Below are 26018 nucleotides of genomic sequence, written 5' to 3' on the forward strand. Positions count from 1 at the left end.
TTGTGCCAGCTTACGATTTACCATGTATGTTACTTCGTGGGCAATTCATATAATGAACCAACAGGTATAAGTTATTTAGTGTTTTGTAGCGGCGGCGGGCCTGTATAACCTGTGGTCTAAAGGCAAAAGCTCCGTTTAACCACACCGTCACATATCTAGACTAAAAACGAACGAAATTAACAATAAAGGTAGCTGTACACAGTACAATTCGCTTGCGAAGTCGTATGCAAACCCATTACCGAGTTCCGCATGTGGCAGCGAAATCCTGACAAAACAGACAAAACGTACGTTCGAAAACATTAATTAAAATACCTCATACTTCAGACAACTTTGAGAATGGCCAGAATGAACAGAGTAACACTGACAGATGAAGACTGGACTGCAGCAACGGTTGATGACGACAAACCTCAGGAAAATAAACCATCAAAAACTTACTCTGCGATAGACCTGTTCAGGATACCAGCCATTCGATTCGTTACTGTTAAAATTACATACATTTGGTAAAGTATTCGTTTGGTGCTAAATTAAACGGTTTAATACATTAATGTTTGTAGAGTATAACGGTCATGTCTTTTTTTAATGTTTAATCCATAAGCGTGTTATAACTTTAGTCGTTTACAGTTACTTCTTGTCTTTCCGCTTTTGTAAACTACTTCAGCCTATGTGATCGCAGAAACGAAATAACACCATTATTTATCTAGTTTAACGTGCAAACTCTGGCCTAAACCGCAGTTGTTTGGTTTAATTTGAATTTAGTTTCAATCTGGTAATTACTTTTCAGGTTTACAAATTCGTTTGTGTTTTACGGATTAACCTTGAATACTGGAGCTTTGGCGGGAGACATATTTCTCAATAATTTATTCGGTAATTATACTATAAGGTGTTTGTAAGCGAGTACGAGATGTATGAAACATAACACACTCGTTATAACGACTGTCATTGCCCCGCCATGCGAGGCTAATCACCCCTAAAGTTACAAACGGAACTTTGTAAGCGGGCACCTGGTGTATGAAACAGAACACCCGTGTTATAACAACTAGTTTTCCACCTGAGAAAAAGCAAGTTTGATTCATTAAAAAAGCTGATTTTCCATTAATAAACCTTCTTGAATTCTACACAGTGGGCATAGTTTCGCTGCTTTCGTACCTTGTATGTGCTTTAGTGATGAACAGATTAGGACGCCGTGCAATAATGAGCGGTATGTTGATATTTGGGGGGTTCGGTCTCCTATTTAGCGTTGTGGGTGGTCAGTTTAAAGATGACAACGGAGGTGAGATATATAACGTTATATAGTAGGAAGACGGCACAACTTTAGCACGTAATATATTCTGATCGTGTTTTAACAATTAACACTGGAATATGGGATTCGAGAGAATACGGTTTTATAATTCTTTATAGTATATAACGTTATATAGTGGGGTGGGGTGACAACTTTAGCACGTTATATTCGAATATTCTTATCGTGTTTTAACAATTAATAACGGTCTATAGAATTCGATAGGATACGGTTTTATAATTTCTTTGAATGTTCTTTGTTTACTACCAAATGGGACGGGAAAATAGAACGAAATGTCCCTTCTTTTCCACTATAATATATAACGTTACATTTTTTCATAATTTAGAGTTTATACGTACATAAATTAATATACTGGTTTTCTTATATTAAAAAGATGATAATCCAAGTTTGACCCACAGTTATGGAAAAGGTGTGCCTTGCGTTGGCGTTTGCAGGACGTTTCGGTATAACTGGCACCTATGGTGTAATGTACCCATTTTCAGCTGAGCTGTACCCCACAGTACTAAGGTAACGACACATATATGAATAGTTGAATAAACGTAATTGTTTATGCCTAAGTGACGGGTTACGACAGTCGTTATAACACGGGTGTTCTGTTTTATATACCTCATGCCCACTTGCCACTTGCTATACGTGTGCAACTTATTTATCCTCACGTGGCAGGACGACAGTCGTTAGCCTATATCACGAGTATTCTGTTTCATGCACTTTGTGCCCGCTTTCAACTTACCACATATGTAACTTCTATATTCTCGCTTGACGGGCAACGACAGTCGTTATACACGGGTGCTCTGTTATAGTTTAATATTTTAACTCATCCTTCTATCTTTACATGTCAGAGGTAACGGGATGGGCATGGGAGCGATCAGTTCTCGAATGGGTGCGATACTTGCACCGTTTGTTATCAGCTTACAAGATTACCACAAATGGATTCCAAATACGATCTTCGGTTGTTTAGGTGGATATTATGTTGATTTGGTAACAGTTTATATAAATGAATGTAACTTATCTATATATGGCGGAACAATGACAGTCGTTATAACACGAGTGTCCTGTTCCATACACCTCTGCTCGCTTACGAGTTACCACACTTTAACTCATTTATCCCTGCATGGCAGCAGTTATAACACGTATGTAACTTATCCTCGCGTAGTGGGGTATGACAACAGTTGTTATAGCACAGTCTACTCGGATGTTCTGTTTTATAAACCTTGTTCCAGTCTAATAGCCAAAATTATACGCCTTACCTTTGTCGTAGACTGTTTGTTCTTTTGAGACTTTGAGTTTGATGGTTCATCACATTTGAACGTCTCTACACGTACATATATAAATTATCAAAATTCATACCGATTCAAGAATATAAATTTAGGTCTAATGGCTGAGGTTAAAACCGCATCCTCGCGTCACACATCAACTGTTGTTAAAAACACGATCAGGATATTATGAGTTCAAAGTGTCCCAACTAACCCTAAAGTGCTATAGTAAGGTGGGAGAAGATGGGACACCTTTCATTCTATTTTCTCGTACCATTTGGTAGTAAAGAAAGAACATTCAATGGATTATAAAACTGTATCTCGACGACACCCATAGACCGTTTTAAATTGTTTAAAACACGATCAGGATATTTGGATATTATGTGCTAAAGGTGTCCCATCTTCCCCCACCCTACTATTTATATACATTTAGGTGTAATGGCTGGCCTTGTATGTCTTACCTTTCCTGAAACGAACGGCCGCAACATGATGGAAACTATTGAAGAAGCTGAAGATTTCTTCGGGAAAAAGAAAAACGCCAGTAAAGAGGATACAGCAAGTATAAAGTAAGTTAAAATCAACTACAGTAGGTTGGGGTAGTCCTGGTTTTCTTTTATGTCGACCTTTTTGGTAGATAACAAAGAATTTTTACAGAATTATATAACCGTATTCTTATTTCTTACGACTCTAAAAAAACGTTGTTAATTATTAAAAACACGATCGGAGATGACTGCTATATGTTTTGTTTCTAAACCAAAGTTTTGTTTCTAAACCAAAAACACAGTCTAACCCTTAATCAGAAACGTGTCGTCTAACAACTGTTTCGTGCAGGTCAAACTTAATGGCGGAAACATGCCTCGAAAACGAATCAAAAAGTGCTGACTGCTGACACTTCAATTACGTTGTTGGCGAAAAAGCATCAGAAACCCATTTACGTATAACTCTGGCCTGAATTCCAGGTCCTTTGGCAAGCCTTACTATAGAACCTCACCCATATAGAATATCAGTATTGAATTAGATCTATATTACTGTGTTTTTTTAATCCCACGTCCTTAATCGTAGATTTAATATTAAATAGATTGATTACGTTAGACAACTATATAGTTTTGTGAATATAACTAAAGGCATTCCTATGCCCACCTGCTCTAGTGTATAACACCATTAAATATATTGTAGCCTCTACTTTACTGTGATGCTTATGATCTTACGTGCGAATAGTAATAAAACTGCTACTGTTATTTTAATAACGATTTCTTCAAATATAAAACTTTATCTTTCTGACCGTTTTCCAATCTAAACTTCTCCAAATGAAGTTTAGTCATTGTTATTCTTTGTTGTTTCCATTTTTACAATTTATTTGTAATTGAATGGGGACTTCGTTAAGTTCATTTTAGACTTCTTCTCTGCATTTACATTTCTAGAAATATTGTTTTTCTAGCTTGTGTTATAAAGCACGTATTTATGCATTTAGGTTATGGTGTAACTGTCATATGTTTAGGGACAAAGACCTGAATACGTGTCTTATAAGTTTCATAATTTTACTGTGCGCAAAAAGTGCACTTTTCTGTTTTTTCCAGAAGCGTGTTATAACGCCTGTCGATTCACCGTTACTTCCGGTATTTTCATGTTATACTACTCCGCCATTCGTAGTTTTTTATCGAGGCAAAATAAAGTTATTCATTCATTCATAACGAAATTAACAACGCTGATTTTGAGGGAGAAATTTAATTGAAATGATGAAACAACAGTGTAGTGAACGAGTGGACACTCATTTAATAATAGAGGAATTCACGAAAAGGCACCGTAGCACTGGTGACGTCATCATGACGTCATGTTGGAATGAAAAACCATTAACTAGAATTGCACATGTGTTCAAATCCGCATTCTCGTCTTAGGTGCTTTCCCGCCAGCAGGAAATTCCTCTATACGCGATTGTGACGTAAGAAGGTCACGTTGCGCTTTACGTCACGATAATGACGTCATACAGTGTGAACTTGAGAAGGCTTGATTCTCAGGAGTAGTTTATCACTGTCGAGTATGATGTCATAAACCTCATTGAGAGTTAATAGTTCGACTTTGTTGCCGTTCACTTCGGTTATTTCGTCCCCGAGTTTCATAAGACCGGCGTACATCTTGTCAGGGTAGCTGTCACTCAAACTAGATATGTAGACACCTAGTAAGGTAAAGTACTTGTTAGCATGTATATTATATTATATGTAACACTATGCAAAAAGATGGATACCGTTAGCATACTGTTAAAGTTAAATACGTGGTAACTCGTAAGTTAACACGAGGTGTATGAAACAGAACACCCATGTTATAACGACTGTTATCACATTGCGACGCGAGAATAAATTAGTTACATTCCTTTATTCCCAAATACTAATTAAGCGTCCCAGCTTAAATGCAGTCAAAATACTTATATGTTACAAAGTTCTTACTTCCAGTATCCCCTTTCCTTCTTGCCAGGTAAAACCCGTAGGGCCCAGAAGGTGGCTTTACCATTTCAACGAGGACAGAACATTCTCTAGGGTCCATTTGTAATACACGACCAATGGGCCTAAAAAAAAGAAGTTGTTAAAATTTTGAATTGGAAATGATTGTTTAAAACGAGTTGTGGATATACGCCAGAGTTTGCCAATTACTCAAACATTAAAGGTATATATGGTGATCGTATTATGGCTGATTTTTTATAAGTTAAGTAATAGAATATATTTTACTCTTTCTCACCTAAAGTGATTTGGGTTACCCACTCCAGTGTTGCGCAATCTGTCGATTGTATCACTGACACCATGAACGGATCGTGGTCTTTCGGGAACACTGAAAAAAAAAACATTTTAAGCATTATTTTTACAATTCTGTAATGAGTATGACAGTGCTTATATTGAAACAAATGAACGGCAATGTTACCCAAAATACGACTGTATATTTCTTCTTTACATGGGCCATGTTCTATGGCGTGCCACGCTTAGAACTTACCGCAAATATTACGCAATTATCAATACAAGTAGTTATACTATTTTTATTATTTACCTAACTGGGGTCTCGTATTCCGGGATGTCCCTTGGATCAACAGCTATAGTGTTTCTAGCTTTGGCAGCTCTCCTCTCACGTGAGCGCCGTTTGCGCATGCGCACTGTGCTTAGAATCGAACTTATGGAACCAGATTTCCTGACAGGGGCAGAGGGCAGAGTATGTTTTCCATAACCAAGAGTCGATGACCTTTCGACCCCAGGAACTCCCACGTTTTCCCCGCATTCGTTAAGGTAGTAGTGACTGACTGAACGTTGCCTATAAAAGGAATAAAAATACGCTAAATATTAAGTCTGTGCCAAATACGTATACGATACTCCAGGGTTTTTACGGAATTAAAGAAAAAATCTGTCTCACGAAAGACGTAAAAATTCCTTAGTCTCTGACTCGTAAGTAAGCATAAGGGAAAACAGAACACCACGAAAATCACTACGTGCAAATGCATTTCTGTTTCACGAAAGAGTTCAAAGTCAGAGTGTTGGAGTAACAGAACAAATCTTGCATAAATCCTGTTTGCTCTAACCTATATATAATAGAATGTATTCGCACGAAATATTCAAACTTACGCTTTGCTTTCTTCCTCGTCCAAAGTCTCCATACTAATCGCTCTTCGAATATTCTGGAAGCTGAAAGCCCCCTTTAAACGTGCACGAAGTGATTTTCGAGAGCTGTTTTCGCGGCTCGTCTCGTTGGAACTGGGGCTGTAAAAGATAAAGTGAAACTTAGGATTAGGGAGGAAAATTAGTTCATTTATTTAAGTCCTATTTACTATATGCTATAACTATACAGTAGGTAGGGGGAAAGTAGTCTATTTTATCAACAAAGAGTACTAGAGTTATATAACTGTGTCCTCGGGACTCTAAAACAGCGTTATTATTTGTTAAAAACACGATAGGAAATATGAGATAATGTGTGTTAACGTATTCATCATTTTTTAAATACAAGTGTTTATTAAATATTCAAGACTTACTTTAGAGACCATGTTGACCCGGTATACATTGACTGTTGTGACTCATAATGATTATTGTTCGTATTTTCTTGGCCTTTGTCAGCGAAAAACTCGCTTTCTTTCGTCATAAAGCGACCAGTAGCACCCGACACTGTATTGAAGGCTCGATTTGGTGAAGTGTTTCTCGGTAAGTTGACATTGGCTAGGGAAGCAGACAATTCGTCTTCTGTGATGTAACACTGTCCAAGATCGTTCTGGAACGTTTTCGGCGACAAGGACGCGCTTCGTCGCGGCTCGTATGACGTCAAATCGTTTGTTTCGACGTCATCAGGTATGACGCTAAGGTCGATTTGTGAACCAGCTTGTAAAGCGAAAGCGCGGCTGTTTCGCGATGCGGCGTTTTTCTTAGATCTGGACACCGCGTTCGGAAGTCGTATCTTCGTGGAATTTGACGCTTTTACGCGATTTTTCATTGTCTTTGGCGTCGTAGGCTCGATCATACATATACTGGAAAGGAAATGGGATTGTGATTAGAAAGTGGGCATTGTTTCATAATGTGGGAATCATACATTTTAATTGAAAAATATGTTTCTGCTGTTTTTTTTGTAAAATATATTATACTTTTTTGATATACGGTAAGTAAAAATGACGTCATACATCCGTGACTTCATAAATCGTGGCGTTATAACTAGTGACGTCATGATTTATCGTACCAACCTGTTAGAAGCGAATGAGACGTGTGGTTGTGCATCTGGTTTGTTGGTGCTGCTGGGTAGGTAAGCAGATACCGGTCGCTTTTGTGGCGTCTTCTGTCTCATCTTAACTACATGTTGTGAAAGATCGTCACTTTGTGCTGACAACCTTTTCTGCTTCGTATCAACCGCTGGTAGTTCGGATGCGGCCTGAGTTTGTAGTTCCAAGTTTTTAAACTCAGGTGATTCGACCCATGTTGTGATTGGGAATACGTCTTCGTCTTCTGCGGCGTTGGATCCAGAACCGACGCTGATGTCATCTGTTTTAACTTCCTTTGAGATGGGTTCCGATTTGCTTCGATCTCGCTGCTCGGTCGGGATTTCTTGCACGCGAGGTAGCGCTAGAGAGCGAGCGGAGGTAGCAGAAGCGTTTGAGGAGGACGGAGAGAGAGAAGCACTCCCGTTGCTGCTGCCAGGACTCGAATACCCGCTGCTACTAACTGTACATCTGCTTGGTGACGTATCGGCCTTCGTCATATCCTCTTTGGTCAGTGGCGCGTGTTGTATTGTGACGTCACATGATCCATTATGGGTTGTCTCATCTTTTTCCGCGTCGCTTATTTCCTTTATGACGTCATTGTGCCGATTATTACGCTTGCTTTGTGATGGTCGGGTAATTTTTCCGGAACTACGCGAAACGTAAGGCAGCGTGACGATTCGTGACGTTTCGGATGACGTAACAGTCTCAACAGCGACGTCAGGGGTCCAGGAATCGGAGATCGAGACAGTTTTTTGAATCGGCGGAGTTTTGCGTCCCAACTTCCGGGGAGGGGGTCTTGGTTTCGCGGCCTCGTATAGAGCATTATTTGGGGAAGTATTGCTACCACGTCTGTGGCGTAACATGTTGGTTCGTGAAGCGGTTCGTGCAATACTGACGACGCATTTCTTTGACGTAGAGTCTGTCACGATGTTACGTGGTCGCCCGATGACGTCATTGGTCATGACGTCATTCCTCTCATGAGCAGGCGAAGCGGAACGAAAAGTTTCAACACTGTGGGGTATAACAGGTTGAAAAGTTGTAGTTTATAAGTAAAAAATCCCACTCCCCCCCAAAAACAATTCAATTCTCACCTTTCTTCGTCTGAAAGATTAGGAGGGGTGTCGGCCATCGGTTCTCTTAGCTCCTCATCTGAGGAGGAACTATCCTCCGCGTTGATTGATGCGTAACAATGGTGGTGTGTGACGTCACTGTTGTCCACTCTTTTCACAGCGAGTTCTAGGAGGAAAAATGATTAAAAGAGTGAATGTAACTAATTTATCCTCGCATGCATAAAAAGTCTTTATAACACGGGTATCCTGTTTTATAAACCTCGTGCCCACTTACAAGTTACCACGTATGTAACTTACGAAAAATAAGCATAAGCATTGGGCACGAAGCGTACGCTATGATTGAGTGATTGTTATGCACTTGAAACGTCATAAAACAAACAACACAAGAGCCATTCATACGTCATAGGGAGTAAATGTTATTTCTGCACGCCGCTTTATTTTATTTTTAGAGTTTTAAATCACGTGAAACTGGCTCATAACAACTTTCAGTCGCTTTAAACAAGTTTAAACCAGTTTCGCTTGAATTTGGTTTACGCTGCGTCGGTCAATATAGCGACCAACAAAGGGTTAATGTGACGTCACAAAGAATGAAAGTGATGTCACAATGCATCAATAGTAAGGGTACAATGCCACACGCGCGGTGTCTCTTCAACGCTGCACGCATAGCGTTAGTGACGCAACAATAGGTATTGTTAATCGCGCTGTGCTCGATACAGAGCAAATAATGAGCAATTTGAAAACAACTTGAAGTATTTTAAAGCTTTAACATATAGAAGCGTCCCGCATAGTTAACGTAAATGGGACAACTTGGTTTAAATTTGTATTTTCCCAATTGGGAGGTGTTTTAAATGGGAACAGTTTTACTTTCATGCACATTTTCACAGAAATTTAGAAAAAGTCTGCAACACATTTTTAACAAGGATCTGTATATAAGGTAAGAAACCACCGATTTAAACGCTGCTACATAAAATATGTGACAGACCGACGACCCTAACCCACAAGCCTAAAAAGGCAGCCCACATTTCTGTATATACCCCAACAGCACGTTACGTCTGACTTAATTATCTTTACAAAACACATCGCATCCTGGCACAAGCAAATGCCTGCATGCCCAAATATGGTTACCTGGTACGTATGACGTCATCGTGACGTAGTTCATGTCCACTGGCCCTTCTTTAATTTTTCTTAGTTGCATGAGAAAGTATCAGTATAGGTATTAAACACACAAGTCTAAGATTGGCTGCTATGCACATAATATTGATTAGTAAATCTATACAAATGAACGAAACTCTAATTCGTGGCGTGCTTATAAACCACACTGTACAGGTTCAAGCCTTTTTCGTTGCGCTGTTTTGGCTGCCACTTAATCTATACTGATAAAATTCGAGATATAGCGACTGTTTCGTGAAATCTAAAACTACTTGTAATCAGAATGAGGGTAACTAAATACGTAGCAAATAAAATCGAGTCTAAGTAATGGTGCACCTTATATACATTTTACCAATAAAACATCATTTGTCTGTTATCCAAATGGTGTATTATGTTTACATGCAACAAAATCATAACGATATAAGTGCTACATACATTTAGATAAAAGACTGATAATGCAAATTTTATATTGGTAATACAGTATATATATATGTATATAATATCTTTGGTACACCTTAAGTTAGACTCAATTTTTTGTTTGCTACATATTTAATAGTACTTGGTATTTTCTGTTATGATGCAGCGAGAACCGTCCAACAATATAAGCGCTAGATCGTGCCAGAAAACAACACTTTACGCTGCTATCAACTAATTACTATTAATCTGTCTATAAGGTTCACTTTCTTTATAAATGTAACAGAAACGAAAAGTCTCACGGGTTTACGTCCTAACTGTTGCGTGCTTACAGAACGACACGCGCCGTTTTTTTCGCGGCCTTTGTTTAAAAACGAGAACAACCTAATTGTTTAAGAGGTTAATTCCCTATTATGAGGTTAATCTATCTGTCACCTGCGACTGTGACGTAATAAAGGGACCGAGAACAATCGATTAAAAAGAATCCAAATCGCGCAAGACGCTGGAACACCATGATATACTGTTGATCTACTTATACATAATAATGGACACTGGTAAAAAACGAGACAAAAAACTAAAGATCTTGTATCGGTTTGAAAGTAAATGGTCAGCAGGCAACTAAAACTTGATCACTTAATACTTAAGAAGCGAGACACAAAACGTAACTGTTTTTTGTATAGATTAAATGGTACGTCTTGGTGAGAATTAAAGTGATCACTACGTGCACGTTATACACAGGACTACATACTGCTATAGGGGATCAGTATATAAAAAATCTACAAGAGTGTTTGATACAGTAATACACCTTCAGGCAATATATGAATAAGTATTCCTGAGGGAAATCGCAACTAAAGGCTTTAGGCGTTAATATTCGTTATCATGTCTGGTATTAAATGACCATAATACATAAGACTGTTATTATGGAACACAAACTAACTTTTCTGGCAAAGAATCTACATACCGCTGTAAAGTATAGGGTTGGGAAAGATGAGACACCTATAGCATATAATATCAAAATATTCTGATCGTGTTTTAAACAATTAACAACGGTCTATGAGAGTAGTGAGGATTCGGTTTTATAATTCTTTGAATATTCTTTGTTTACTACCAAATGAAACAAGAAAATAGAATGAAAAGACGTCCCAACTTTCCCCACTCTACTTTATACAGCTAACTAAATTTGCAAAGGACTGTCTGTTATATATAACGCACCACAGGCACCATCGTACACAGCAATACACTGATAACCCGTAAGTGGCGACCAAGTGCTTTTACTTAGATTTTCTCGCTAGCAAGCTATTACTGGCTCAAATCGATATAATCCAATACTTGACTCGAAATTTCTACACCCACCGTTATTTGCGAACCCGGAAATAAATTAAACCGTATTTTCCCACGGTTGTAGCTGGTTACGTCACAGTGACGTAGCAGGTAGTCTATTCTTTAACGTAGCCGATTTGTTTTTCTCACCTTGGTCCTAATTACGTCTACTTTTAAACCGTACAGACGTATATTTAAAGATACATACTAGAAACATGGAACAACATGTGCTGACGGTATCCATCTTATACTACAGTACTTTACATCAAATTATTTCTACTCATAAAAAAATTGAAATTGACCTGCTCATAAATTCGAAAATTAAACCGCTTAAACGGTTTCTCGACCAATTTTCTAAGAACTGACGCTCCAGCAACTCACAATACGTTGATGTCTCCGTTTTAAACGGCGTAAATGAACCTTAACGGGTTTAGTTTTATATTTAGAAGACCTAACCTCATGGGAAAGTCAATTTTAAGAGGAAATTATATTATTCTTGCTTCTCCAATGGAAAGTGAACGCCACAATGCCAAGTTATAACATCTGTGTATGGGAATTCTTTAGTAAACATTGTAGGTTGGGGCAAAATGGTCCATAATTCAATCTCCTTTATCGCCCATTTGGAAGTAAACAAAATCTTTACAAAACTATACAAACGTATCTTCACAACCTCAAAGAAATCCCTAAAAGTCTGGAACATTCTTAAAGGACTACCAGCATTGCTATTTCACATTATACCACACCGTACCTGTCTTGCATTATTTATAACTAACACCAGGTGCCTGGCGTTACCGTATAATTCAAATAACAGACGTCGCATGCGCCTTTTACGTGGCTTATATACACCTTGAAAGGTCGTTGAAAAGAATCTATATTTTAAGACAAACTTTATAATTTGTGCAAGTAATTTATTCCTACAGAAATATATGACGTTAAATGCAGTTTATATAGGCGTAGAACAATATGAAGTTCTCTATAGCAAGGCTACTGAATTAATTATATATATTATTAAAAGGTATATTATTAAAAACCCTACAAATTAGAACATGTCTACTAAATGGAACAGAAATTTCTCTATATCTTAGAAATACTTTGCTTTACGTTAAATGTGCTGATTATACAAGTAGAACTGGGAATAAAATATGCTTATATTCTATATGGGTGAGAATCTTGTCGAGGGCTTGGGACTTAGGCAAGATTTGGCCCAATATTCCAATATATACTTGTATTGCGACATGGGAAAGCCAGGCGCAATAAAACGTTATGGATAATGTACCATTAGCGTAATGACTGTCTTATCGAACTTTGGACCTGAGTTTGCCATGCCTGATTATTTGAGTAACATTAGATTAATCTTCTGGAGATTACACAAAACTCTCTAATGTAAATATACAGCATACAGTTTATCGATAAACAAATTGAGTCAGCGTCTGGAAAGATAGCCATATCTGAACGCGAGTTACAACTTTTGTAATTATTATCTAGATTAAGTAAATTGGGATTATAAGATGATAATTACTTCCAAGTTTTAATGAAGACACGCGTTTATAATGATAAATATATTACTGCGGGGTAAGATGGCGCTACCTTATATTTCTATAAAAAAAAACATACCAAGTTTGGGTAAGACGATTCATGTTTACGGTACATTTGGTAGAAAATGAAAATATTTACAGAATTATAAAAACCATATTCTAACGACCCTCATAGACCGTTGTTAAGTGTTAAAAACACGATTAGAAAATATGGATAACATGTGCTAACGGTATTTATTTTACCCCACAGTTCTATATTTATTTTACCAGTGTTGGTTTTTATATTCGGCATATTTTATTGTAGTAATGAGACAAATAGAAGGTTATGTTATTAAATCCAAACATGGGGATTGACGTACACCGGAATCTATTTTAAAATCTTATTTTTTGATCAATGGCATTTTTCTATTGATTATTTAAAAATTGGTGCCAAGCTGTAGGATCCATTGATGATAAAATGCTCAATATCGATTTATAAATGCTTGATTTCTAGAGTGTATATGGACTTGTTAATTGAATCGCCTTTAACGTATTAAAATACGAGGTGAGTGGTTGAAGTTTTAAATAATAAATTTTGCGATTTAAATTACAGTACTGTGTTTTAAACTATTAACAACGGTCTATGGGAATCGTGCTGATGATACGTTTAATAATTCTTTGAATGTTCTTTGTTTACTACCAAATGGGACGAGAAAATAGAATGAAAAGGTTTCCCATCTGCCCCCATCCTAAAATGTATTCTATATGGGTGAGATGGCGAGACAAGGCATAAAATACAGTAAAACTGTCAATTTGGGGACGTATATATATATGTGTTCAAATGCGAATTATGTTGAAATCGTATTCAAATAAAACGTTTACTAAAACATTATAAAAGATTAACTGCAGTATAATAATTTATACCTTTTGTTATCACTTTAGGTAAATATGTTTTGTGGTAACATTGTACGTACTACGGGACCAAGCAGACGAATATGCTAACTTAGTTCGAGACGGTAAAAGTAAATTATTAACAAAACCACAGCACTTTAAAAGTAAATAATATACCAGAGTTTAGGAATGTAACATTTACAAATTGAGTATACCATAACATTAATTTATCTTTTCGAATACAACGTAAAATAGGAATTAGCAGCAAAACGACAGTCGTTAAAACATGCCAAAATCGAATTCTATTTAATTTAATAAAATAGATTTACGTTCAAGTTAAAACGAATAAAAACAAATTGGATATATATTTCATTTTACAACCTTGTACTTGACAGATTCAATTTAAACCCAATCGACCGGAGATTCATAAAAAGATACATCTGACTTTGCGATCAAACGCACCGAAACGTGCGCACACACAATAACTTACACACACACACTTAGCAGCAGCGTCCCACCAACCAAGCTCTCATGCCTGAAGACTCTTAACTTGTTATCGATTCAAACCGTCGTCGCATGTAAACAAACCGAACAAATAACAACGACTAACTTATTTGGGAGTTGTATATATATAGTTTGTTATGTATTCCGTCATTATGTTATAACATTGGTGTTTTTGCCATAGACATGTTACGCGTCTATACACATCATGCTCACTGTCAAGTTTTAACATGAGTGTCTTTTTATACACCAGACACACATGTGTATTCATACACCTCATGCTCACTGTCAAGTTATAACATGAGTGTCTTTTTATACACCAGACATACATGGTGTATTCATACACCTCATGCTCATTGTCAAGTTATAACATGGGTGTCTTCTTATACACCAGACACACATGGTGTATTTATACACCTCATGCTCACTGTCAAACTACAACACTATCTACACACCTACGCAGTACCAAAACAACAACAACTTATTGACGCATCTTAACATTATATGAACAACCACATTAAATTTCCCACTCTATATCTTAATGTTACACCTCACGCCGATGATTCACTACTAAGTTACCACCCCTGGGAGCGAGAATCATAAATGACTCAAAAGCCAACTGGGACTGAAAGTATTTCTTGTATCTTATCGTAATTACGGGGTAAAAAAACACGAGGCGGAAGACTGAAAAGGTAATTCTCCAAATTACAAGTGTCCTATACATTCGGATGAGGTGTATGTTTCTAAAACGCCCCAATCACCACTCTGGCTATACAGACACATATATAGCAACGCTATAAATAGATTAATACCTTAGAATGTGAAAAACCCTACATTTAAATCTATTTATAGTTATATAGAAGTGTAGGGTAAAATGGAAACCGTTAGCACATAATATCCCATATTTCCTAATCGCGTTTTTAACAATTAACAAAGCTCTTTTAAGAGTACTGAGGATACGGTTATATAATTCTGTAAACATTCTTTGCTGGCTACCAAATGGGACGATAAAAATAAAAACCATTAAGTACCTTACCTCAACCTACTATACATAAACTAATGCATTGTACTTTGTAATACAACATTCTACAGCAGGTTATATTATATCGGTCTGGCTATCTGGCTATTTATAGAAGGTGATATTATAGCTTTTCAGCAACGGGAAACCAATGCCAATGAAAACAACGAATGTTTCAGAACTTATTATGTTGAGTATGAATCCTGCAAGCAAATATACAACTCCTTTGCCTAAAGCTAATACACAGTCCATACCGCATTATAATATCCAGTTTAAACCTGTTTAAACCTGCCTGTCAATTCTGCAGTTCAGATAAAGCAGACATAAGTCTATGTTAATCCATAGGTAGCAAAACACTATTGTACGCAAAGCCGTAACCTTTAGTTAAGAAGCTTAATCCTTCAGCAAGCACATTTTGGTCTGCGCGTAGTTAGACGTTTACTGCTCTGAGCAACATACTGGTAATGAGTGGTTACCGCAGACGGGTTAATTTATGCGCGTCGACGCTCTTTTCGTCACGAAAAAGGCGACGCCGACACGTGTATGCGCAAACAATAGCGGACAATGTAGCGGCGGTTCAAAGACAATCGTTTCCCGAAGTCGCCCCTTCCAGAGGCGGCGGACTGACCGGTACATGTGGCAGTTCAATAAAACGACATCAAACAGTATCAGCTTTGAAACGGCGACAAAATTAGCGGCAAACCAAAAGACATGACCCGTGGGTCGGTAGTAAGTAATGTTTCGTTTCCATAATGTGATAACGGCGATTTCAAGATATGAGACGACAAATTGTTTTATCTTATGGAAGCTTTATGTAACATTATATCGGTATCTTTCACTTAATACATGACTCATTATAGAGTAGGGTGGGGGAAGATGGGACACTGTTAGTATATAATATCCAAATATTTTGATCGTGTTTTATACAATTAACAACGGTCTATGGGAGTCGTGAGCATACAATTGTATATGTCTTTGAATGTTCTTTGTTTACTACTAATTGGGACGAGAAAATAGAATGAAAAGTTGTCCCGCCTTTCCCAGCCTACTGTATAATGGTTGTTACGGGTGAGTACCTCTCGTTTAAGTTAAACAGGATGGACCCTTTATTTTTACAGAATTAAACAGAATGTGCCCTTTATTTTTACAGAATGTGTCCTTTATTTTTACAAATTTTTTAACAATTTTCTTATTTATTTTCTATTTTAAATGGGCAAGCTGAAATAGCGAGGCATGCTACGGGATACGAGTTTTTTGTGTCAAAGTTCGCACATTATCACGCTATATATTAACATACATTATATCTATAAAGCAAGTATTAGAACGTTTAAGACACAATTACTAATTAAAACAATAACCTCACTCCAGGTTCGAATTGTCAAACACATAATTATACAATAACCGACAAATTGGTGCTAATTGGCACGACATAATAGCTAGTTAAACATGACACCGACACCGCGCATGAGAGCTCCCGCCCCGAACATTTCCGCTGCCGCAGACAAGGTCGTATTGGCGACTCATTTCCGATTTACCAGCGTGAGTGAATTTACACTACGGCTATGACGCTTTATTTTCCTCTAGACCAGCACGCTATTATTGTATAGCACAGCGGCAGACAGTTAGTAATGTGACGTAAACAATGCAATGTGTGACGTAATTAGTAAACACCTAATAGGGAACAAATACCATTATAGGTATAATAGGTTGGGGTAAGATGGCTAATGTTTTTTTAATCGTCGAACTTGGTAGTAATTAAGAAAATTTACAGAACTAAACACCCGTACCCAAATTAAAAATAGCGTTGTTAATTGTTAAAAAACATAATTATGAAATATGGGATATGGGGTATAAGTGCTAACGGTACAGATCTTACTAGGCTACTATATATTCTTATATAACGTTGTAAAGTATAAAAATACGTTACATATGCCAACATTTTAAATTGTACAATTCGAAAAAATTCTATTCTACGCGGGTAAGCTTCTATACAGCATGGTATGCTATGGGACCTTAGATTTAGGACAGAGTTGGCATATTCGCCATTACCCCAATTATATTTCAAACGTATACGACTCATACCACATCCATGTTATGACAAGACACAATACAACAACGCTGTGAGAGTCACAGCGGCAAAATGACGTCATTTTCTAACCCATTCATAAAAAGGATCAAGTTTCGCCCCATTTAAGACGGTAGTAAAAGCGAATGGGGTGTTTGGTTACGTAAACATACCCACACCCTGGGATAAAGTTACGCCACTATACGGTTTTAAAGTATGGGTGGACCCATTAACCCAAAGCGCATCTAAATTACAGTTTAGAAGCCAAAGTGTCATCCTTAGGGAACAAATGCAGAAACCGGTAATTTAATTCCAGGCAACTAAACATAAAAAACAGATGGTCTAGTCCGCTGGGAGACCATGAACGTCAAGAGCGAAATAATATTATAGTTACGTAGTACTGTGGGGTAAGATGGATACGTTAGCACATAATATCCCATATTTTCTAATCGTGTTTTTAACAATTAACCACGCTCTTTCAAAGTTAAAAGAATACGGTTATATAATTCTGCACAAACATAGTTCAATTTTGTTTATTAGTTTATTACCAATATAAATGGAAATATAGCCAATACCTCATACAGTGCGTTCATCCCTTAAGTTTTGACTTTATTTACCTATATTTATTCTATATGGGTGAGGTCCTACTGTATAGTTAAAGGACCTATATAGGGTTCAGGCCAAATTTGGCCCGTTGCGCAACACCTATACGCTATATATAAATAAATAACAAGCGTAACTATAATTTAACTTAGCCCAAAATTTGGTCTGTTACCCTGTAGTATATTATTACCTAACAGTATATTCTAACTATATTCTAACTAACGATATACTGTTATAACGACTGCCGTTTTCCGGCCACGCGAGGATAAAACAAGTTATATTCATTCGTTCATTCACAGTATGACATAGCATATGGAATAGAACATACTGCGCATAGCATTCAAGTAATTGTTATTTCAGCACCGTATGTCCCACTTATAACACTGCAACGTAACTAAGTGTTGTACCAGTCGTTGGTTCGGCGCCAGTAATGTTAAGTGTTGGGATTACTGAGCAGCAAACGAGGTAGTGTCTGTCGCGTGCCAGACAAATACACAAGATTACACGGTTTCAAGATGCTATTATGTGTTTTGTGCTTTATGGTGCACGTCTTATTCAAGATTGCAAGCAAACTTTTATGCATTATATAGTAGGTTGGGGTAAAAAGGTACATGTTTTATTTCATTTTATTTTACCATCCCGTTAGCACATGATATCCCATATTTTCTAATCCTGTTTTTAACAATTAACAACGCTCTTTTAGAGTCGTAAGGACATAGTTATAAAATTCTGTAAACATTTTACGTTTACTACTAAATGAATTGATAAAAGTGAATAATACATGGACCATTTTACCCCAGCCTACACGAACCGTCTTACCCCAACCTAGATGAGCCATCTTACCCCAACCTAGATGAACCATCTTACCCCAACTTCCATATCTGCCAACAGCTCTTAATACCAAACAAATATCGCAGCTGTTAAAATATTTTATGCTAAACTCTCCCACGGTGGATATTAGAGAGCTATTATGACGTCACAACCACTTCTATTATGACGTCACACTGGCGGTATTGTCACCGCGCGCTCTTCGTCTTCGCGTGGTTATTTAATACACAAAACGTAATCCGGCGCTCAAAGCGAATATATAATATACCATCGCATTCAAGTGCTTAGAGAGGACCCACTAAAAATCAAAATCTGTAAATGGATAGAAATGCTCAAATGTAATCTAAAAAACAACTAATTTTAAAACCGCTTCTGAAAAAAAGTGGGCTAAATCGAAAGACTAAAGTAAAAAAACAGCCTATTATAGTAGGCTGTAGTAAAATTATTCATGATTTCATTCTATTTTATCATGTGTGTCTGGTGTATAAGAAGACACCCATGTTATAACTTGACAGTGAGCATAAGGTGTATGAATACACCATGTGTGTCTGGTGTATAAGAAGACACCCATGTTATAACTTGACAGTAAGCATAAGGTGTATGAATACACCATGTGTGTTTGGTATATAAGAAGACACCCATGTTATAACTTGACAGTGAGCATAAGGTGTATGAATACACCATGTGTGTCTGGTGTATAAGAAGACACCCATGTTATAACTTGACAGTAAGCATAAGGTGTATGAATACACCATGTGTGTTTGGTATATAAGAAGACACCCATGTTATAACTCGACAGTGAGCATGGAGTGTTTGAATACACTATATGTTTGGTGTATAAGAAGACACCCATGTTATAACTCGACAGTAAGCATGAGGTATACGAACACAACAGTAAGCATGAGGTGTATGACGATGCAAAACCACGAGTAACTAAATAGCAAAGTTCAATTGAAGAGAATGAATCATAAAACCTGTTATGAGTCAAAGGAGAAAATTAAACAAATCTATTCGGTGTCGAAATCTGACCGTTATTTTCCGAAAACCACGTTAATACAATCTCTGTGTGTAATCATTATACAGCGTAAGCTCCTTTTAACCGCAAGTTATAATATGGGTGTCATCTTATACATACATTTACGTTTTAGTGTGAACCGTATGCTCACTATCGAGTATAATAACGTGTTTTAGTGAAAACTCATTAAACCAGCAAATGGAAAGGAATTGGTAGCAAATTGACAGTGGTTGAAACACGCAACGGTAAAAACTACATGAGAAAAATGTCAAATAAAAAGCGTGGCTGCTAAAACCCATGTTGTCAAATAAAACCAAAATATTCGCAAACCAGAACATAATCGTCCGAAATATGAAAAAAAGATTGAAACATATGCAGTATACGGTGGGGGAAGATGGGACACCTTTTCAGACTATTTTCTCTTCCCATTTAGTAGTAAACCAAGAACGTTCAAAAAAATACAAAATCGTATTCTCACGACTGACCGTTGTTAATTGTTTAAAACATGATCAGGATATTTAGACATTATGTTTTAAAGGTGTCCCGTCTTCCCCCACCCTATTATATACCAAAACAATACATTTAAGCGTATATACAACTTACCTTCTAAAGTGAAATATCCACAAAACTTGCCGGTTATTCCTATATATCCAATTCAATGCGTTATAGGTCCGTGCTAGTAATTATAATACAAAACCCCCATAAAGGACACAGCACTTTTCACAGGCATTGGTAAATGATTGCCTAAATACCAGGCACGATAAGCATTGCGTTTTGTTTGTTCTTGCTGCTGCCTCACCTGACACTATTTAACTTTCTCATAACTTTAAAACTTTAATTGCCCAATAAATAAAAAAACTATTTTCCGCTGCTGTTGTTACTAGAATAAGATAACTTTTAAACTGCCTTTCTGGTGTAAAAACGTAAGATCATTTGGAACCAACGTTTCGTTTGCTAAATTTTACCCCCCCAATAAAACCTTTAAAATTTACAAAACAAAGAAATTTAATGTATTATTTTACTGTCACATTCTTCGCTTTAAGAACTGGAAATTCCGGTCTGATCTGGTCTAAGAATGCATTGAATATAGTCAGCCGTAAAGAGGGCTGTGTGGTTTTCGGGTTAGGCCGGTTTTTCGTGCCTGTAGACTTTATTAGTTTCAAGTGCCCTTTATTACGTATAGCCTGCCATAGATGGCACAAAACAACATAAAGTATTGAACGTACAAGTTTAAGGATCGGCAAAAACAAGTCTAAACGCGTAGGCGCTGCCACAACCCGTATTTTAGAGCATTTTTGCGGTATAGGCTATAGGGGCATGCAGCGTGTACAAGGTTTTACGATTTAATGTATGTAATGTTTGACTCAATAAACGTTGCATAAGAATAAATAGGTAATAATCTTGAGCAAAAAAATGCAGGAGGGTATATAGGGGTTATACGTGCACATAATGTATGAAAGCAGACACGTATAGACACGCTTTTATTTGACATTTTTACCCAAGTATAGGTTTTAGCCGCAGCGTCTTTGCTGTTTTAAACAATTAACAATGGTCTATTAAAGTCGTGACGAGCATACGGTTTTATAATTCTTTGCATTTTCTTTTTTTACTACCAAATGCGGCAAAAAAATAGAACGAAAAGGTGTCCTGTGTTCCCCCACACTACTATTTATGTACTAAAACCTAATCACAAGGCGTATAAAAGTAATATATGAACAAATATATCGTATATTCCATTGTAAAGCGACTGTTAGCATAAGGTTTAAGGCAAAATCTCGCATTAGAATATGAACGCCTCCTTTAAGCGCGCGTACGAAGTTAATCATTTGCCGCAAATATTCAAATCTTATACTAGCGAGTTACAATAAACGGTGCAATCTAAATAACTGACACGCGATTATAAAACAACGAAAGAATAAATGCCCATAAACTGTCTTTGGCGTATAGTAATTTGAAAATTAACTCAATTTAAAACTGTACTAGGTGATACATTACACATATTTAATGCCCGGTATACTGTTAGATACGTATCCGTGCCCGGTATATAGTTAGATACGTATCCATGCCTGGTACACTGTTAGATACGTATCCGTGCCCGGTATATAGTTAGATACGTATCCATACCTGGTACACTGCTAGATACATATCCATGCCCGGTATACTGTTTGTTATACATACATGAACCTATATACTATATACTCTTACTTTTAGCGTACCGCGTGTTCACACAAAATACCACGTGTCATAATACACGTCGCAAAATACTGTAATAATCTAAATCAGTGGTTCTTAACATTTTTTAGCACGCCGCAATTTTGTAGCGTCGTGCGACCATATACTTTAAACTAGCAATTTTGTTGCAGATTTTGCTACATTGTTCAAAAATCTTACATACAACCATTTGGGTTGTTAAACGTAAAAAACACGAGTAGGAAAAATTGGACATTACGTTCTAACGGTATCCTTCTTATTCCGAAATATTATACAGTAAGGTGGGTGAACATGGGACACCTTTTCATTTTATTTTCTTGTCCTATTTGGTAGTAAATAAAGATTTTTTAAGAGTTATCAAACTGTATCTTTACGACCCCATAGACAAGTGTTAATTGTTTAAAACACGATCAGGAGATTTAGATATTAAGTGCTAAAGGTGTCCCATCTTCCCCCACCCTACTATACCTATTTTACCCTTATTTAAATGACGTACTTTTAACTGGTTGATTCTTTTGTTCCAGCTTTGCTTTACTCAGCACAAATGGAGCCTGACTCAGCAGTTTATGGAGCTCTTCTTGATTTTTCAACAAACGTTGACGAAACAATGACGCTTTGTCTAATTCTTCTAGAAACGTTTTTAAAAAATTAGAACAAAATTATTAGAACTTAAAATCGACCGTTTGGAAAACCCCGAAAAGCTATTAAACGTATTTACATCTTTTAAAGGCTTGTCTGTCTGCTTTATTTAACTCCTATACCTTATCCCTAGCTTAGCCTATTGTATGGTGTCTATTATACTGGTAATAGGAACCATACATAATCCTGAAGACTTATACAAATTTAAATCGTATGTAAGCTAAAACAGCTAAATACAATATATAAAGTATTGTGGGGTGGGATACTGTTAGCTCCAAATCAAATATTTTCTGAACAGGTTTTAACAATCAACAACACTCTTTTAGAGTCGTGAGTATACGATTATATTATTCTGTAAATATTCTTTGTGTACCACCAAATGGAACGGTAACAAAGAATAAAACATAAACCATCTTACCCCACACTACTAAATAATATTATACATACATAGATACACCTGCATATATAACATATACTGCCACAAACGCTAAAAAACGCCAACTAAGACTTACTGAAGGCCTTAGCTAAGCTCAAAAACGACATACGGTAAGCGACTTGGGTTAAGTTAAACCGCGGAACTTAAATTATTCATCCAGCCTAAAAAAGAAAAAAGTTAAGCAGTTGCGCGTTTTGGAGGGCTGGTTAATTTAACGAGAATTAAGCTTTAGAACGTGGTATATAGCATAGCATAGCCCTATTATGTACAGTAGGGTGGGGAAAGATGGGACACCTTCTAACTTTATTTTCTCGTACCATTGAGTAGTAAACAAAGAATATTCAAAGAATTATGAAACTGTATCACAACGACTTCCAAAGACCGTTGTTAATTGATTAAAACACGATTAGAATATTTGGAAATTATGTGCTAAAGGTGTCCCATCTTCCCCCACACTATATGTTCCGTTTAAAAAGTGGGTATAATTCGGATGCATAAATAAAGTTACGATATGAATACGAGACAGATAATGTCATGGTAGGCGAAGTGTATAACTCATAAAATACTTTTATTTTGTTTACATTTAGTGTAGCAATTTATATAGAATGCTAAAAAGACAGTTAGCACTCAATTTTCGACGTAGTTTTATAAATAACATCTCGTATTTAGGTTTTAGTTAGAAATGTATACAACAGGAAAACTAATTAAACAATTTTCTATTTTAAAATTTTCAATCGTATATTTTGGCCATTAATCACCCCGTGTGTCGTGTTTTTAATGAATTTCGTTTTAACCTCAAACCGTTTTCGTTTTGGGGAATTTCCACCGTTTCATGACGTCAGCATATTTTATAAAGAATGTGAAATCGTAATATTTGTTCATTGTTATAACAACCCTAATAACAAACAATGAATTGTGACGTAACATATTTACCATTGTCGTAAAAGTGACCACAACAGCAGTGACCCTGTTACGTACCTTTAGCGACATCTGCCGGCGAAGTATTTCGAGTATTCCATCGGTTCGAAGTTCCGCGTCTGTTTTCAAATTTTCGTAGAAGGATTGTTTCTTTTAGTGATCGGCGCTGTGGGTCGTTGCGAATGTAACCGCTTATGCGCGGTGTCTGTGTTATAATGGTATGTTAATACACCTTATGCTCACTGTCGAGTTGTAACATGGGTGTCTTCTTGTACACCAGACACAAATGGTGTATTCATACACCTCATGCTCACTGTCAAGTTATAACATGGGTGTCTTCTTATACACCAGACACACATGGTGTATTCATACACCTCATGCTCACTGTCAAGTTGTAACATGGGTGTCTTCTTGTACACCAGACACAAATGGTGTATTGTATACACATCATGCTTACTGTCAAGTTATAACATGGGTGTCTTCTTATACACCAGACACACATGGTGTATTCATACACCTCATGCTCACTGTCGAGCTATAACATGGGTGTCTTATACACCAGACACACATGATGTATTCATACACCTCATGCTCACTGTCGAGTTATAACATGGGTGTCTTCTTATACATCAAACACACATGGTGTATTAACTGTCAACATGGTATTGGTACATAATATATACAGCGTAACTAAGAAGTGCAATAAAAGTAATAAATTATCTGTTTTATGACGTAACTAACTTACAAAAATCGCTGACTCAGAACGAGTTGACGTCACAGAAGTGGTGGAGAGAATGGACGCATCTGATTGGTCGAAATGATGCTCTATATCTGTGTCGTAATAATTGATATTGTTACGTAATATAACATAAATTATATATTTTATTAACATGAGTTTGATTCGCAGACGGAAATAATAGTCATTATAAAATATATAATATAATAAATCATAGCAGGCTGGGGTAAGATAGAATATGTTTTCATTATGCTACAGACCTACAGTACCAATGGAATTTGTGAATATGGCCTTACGTGATAGTGCTCATGAAGTTGGACTATTTTTGTAACGAAATAACCGTCCAGATTAACTGCTATAAAATACGTAACTGACAAAAATAGAAATCCAACGACGAATGGTATAATATAAGAGATATATTTCGTCTAAATGGCATAGTTAGTCACCTATATTTAGATGATACATAACTATATTGAATTTAGTTAAAATATACTTACTTGACTCAAAATCACACTCATTATTTCCGCTTTCTTCCAGCGATATGTCTTTCATCACTCTTTAGTCCTTTAAACTCGTATATTCCATGGCCCAGAGCTCATTTAAACAAATCACATATACACCTAAATCCATAAGATCTCTAAAATACAAAGCATAGTTTCAGCGTAGCGCAAACTGTATTCAAAACATGCGCTTTTATAATGAACGTTTACAAAATTCCAATCACGCTAGAAAGTATATGCTTCACACAGGTCTAAGACAATAACGTCTTAGATATTAAACCCCAAGTACCGACTGAACAAAAGGGCGACTTTTTCTGTGAGCTCTTTACACCTTAGTGACTTTTCTGTGTAAATATTGAAGTAAAACCAACACCTAGTCGCGGTTAACTTGTATTTGTGCGGTTACTGGTTGCTAATACAACGTTTAAAACAGCGGGGTATGTTTTACGACCTAAAACGATCGTTAAAACGATTGCGTTTCGTTGGTGTAACGTTTTTTATTCGTTTACATAACAGTTTTAAAGCTAAGAAGCGACTTAACTGTATGGCCCTTTGATGTGGGTATTCTTAAATTGTATAGTAGGGTGGGGGAAGACGGGACACTTTAGCGCATAATATCCAAATATCCTAATCGTGTTTTAAACAATTAACAACGGTCTATGAGAGTCGTGAGGATACGTTTTTATAATTCGTTGAATGTTCTTTGTTTACTACCATATGGGACAAGAAAGCAGAATGAAACGGTAACCGATCTAACCCACCCTACTATATATTTCATACAGAGTAAAAGGTTAAACAATACTGCTTTTTTTATTCTTTGGTAGTAAACAAAGCATATTTACAAAATCATGCGCCCGTATCCTCACGTCTCTAAACGACCATTCTTTATTGTTAAAAACACGTTTATAAAACATGGGATATTATGT

At 36.7% G+C, this 26018-nt stretch overlaps 2 protein-coding genes across 5 annotated transcripts; one reads left to right on the plus strand and one right to left on the minus strand.

Annotated features, from left to right (window-relative positions):
* The first annotated feature begins 22 nt into the window (after window positions 1-22).
* On the plus strand, window positions 23-4247 carry LOC104266377 (organic cation transporter-like protein). Its single transcript, XM_026837335.1, has 8 exons — window positions 23-64; window positions 325-500; window positions 782-864; window positions 1121-1270; window positions 1696-1804; window positions 2137-2255; window positions 2984-3116; window positions 3382-4247. The coding sequence occupies exons 1-8, from the start codon at window positions 23-25 to the stop codon at window positions 3437-3439; spliced, it is 870 nt and encodes a 289-aa protein (XP_026693136.1). The 3' UTR covers window positions 3440-4247.
* A 12-nt stretch (window positions 4248-4259) lies between these two features.
* On the minus strand, window positions 4260-25229 carry LOC100183578. 4 transcript variants are annotated; one of them, XM_026837300.1, is made up of 12 exons: window positions 25090-25229; window positions 24602-24687; window positions 23917-24061; window positions 22360-22488; window positions 8356-8500; window positions 7250-8275; window positions 6554-7039; window positions 6150-6284; window positions 5584-5841; window positions 5281-5370; window positions 4992-5110; window positions 4260-4723 (listed from the first exon to the last, which is right to left on the minus strand). In XM_026837300.1, exons 1-12 carry the CDS (start codon window positions 25142-25144, stop codon window positions 4530-4532), a joined length of 2868 nt encoding a protein of 955 aa, XP_026693101.1. In that variant the 5' UTR covers window positions 25145-25229; the 3' UTR covers window positions 4260-4529. The 4 variants fall into 4 exon arrangements, with proteins under 4 accessions (XP_026693101.1, XP_026693100.1, XP_026693102.1 ...); XM_026837299.1 differs by having other exon boundaries at window positions 22360-22491; XM_026837301.1 differs by lacking the exon at window positions 22360-22488.
* Between the last annotated feature and the right edge of the window lie 789 nt (window positions 25230-26018).

This window comes from Ciona intestinalis, chromosome 13 (genome assembly GCF_000224145.3).
Source record: "Ciona intestinalis chromosome 13, KH, whole genome shotgun sequence".
NCBI classification, from domain to species: domain Eukaryota; kingdom Metazoa; phylum Chordata; class Ascidiacea; order Phlebobranchia; family Cionidae; genus Ciona; species Ciona intestinalis.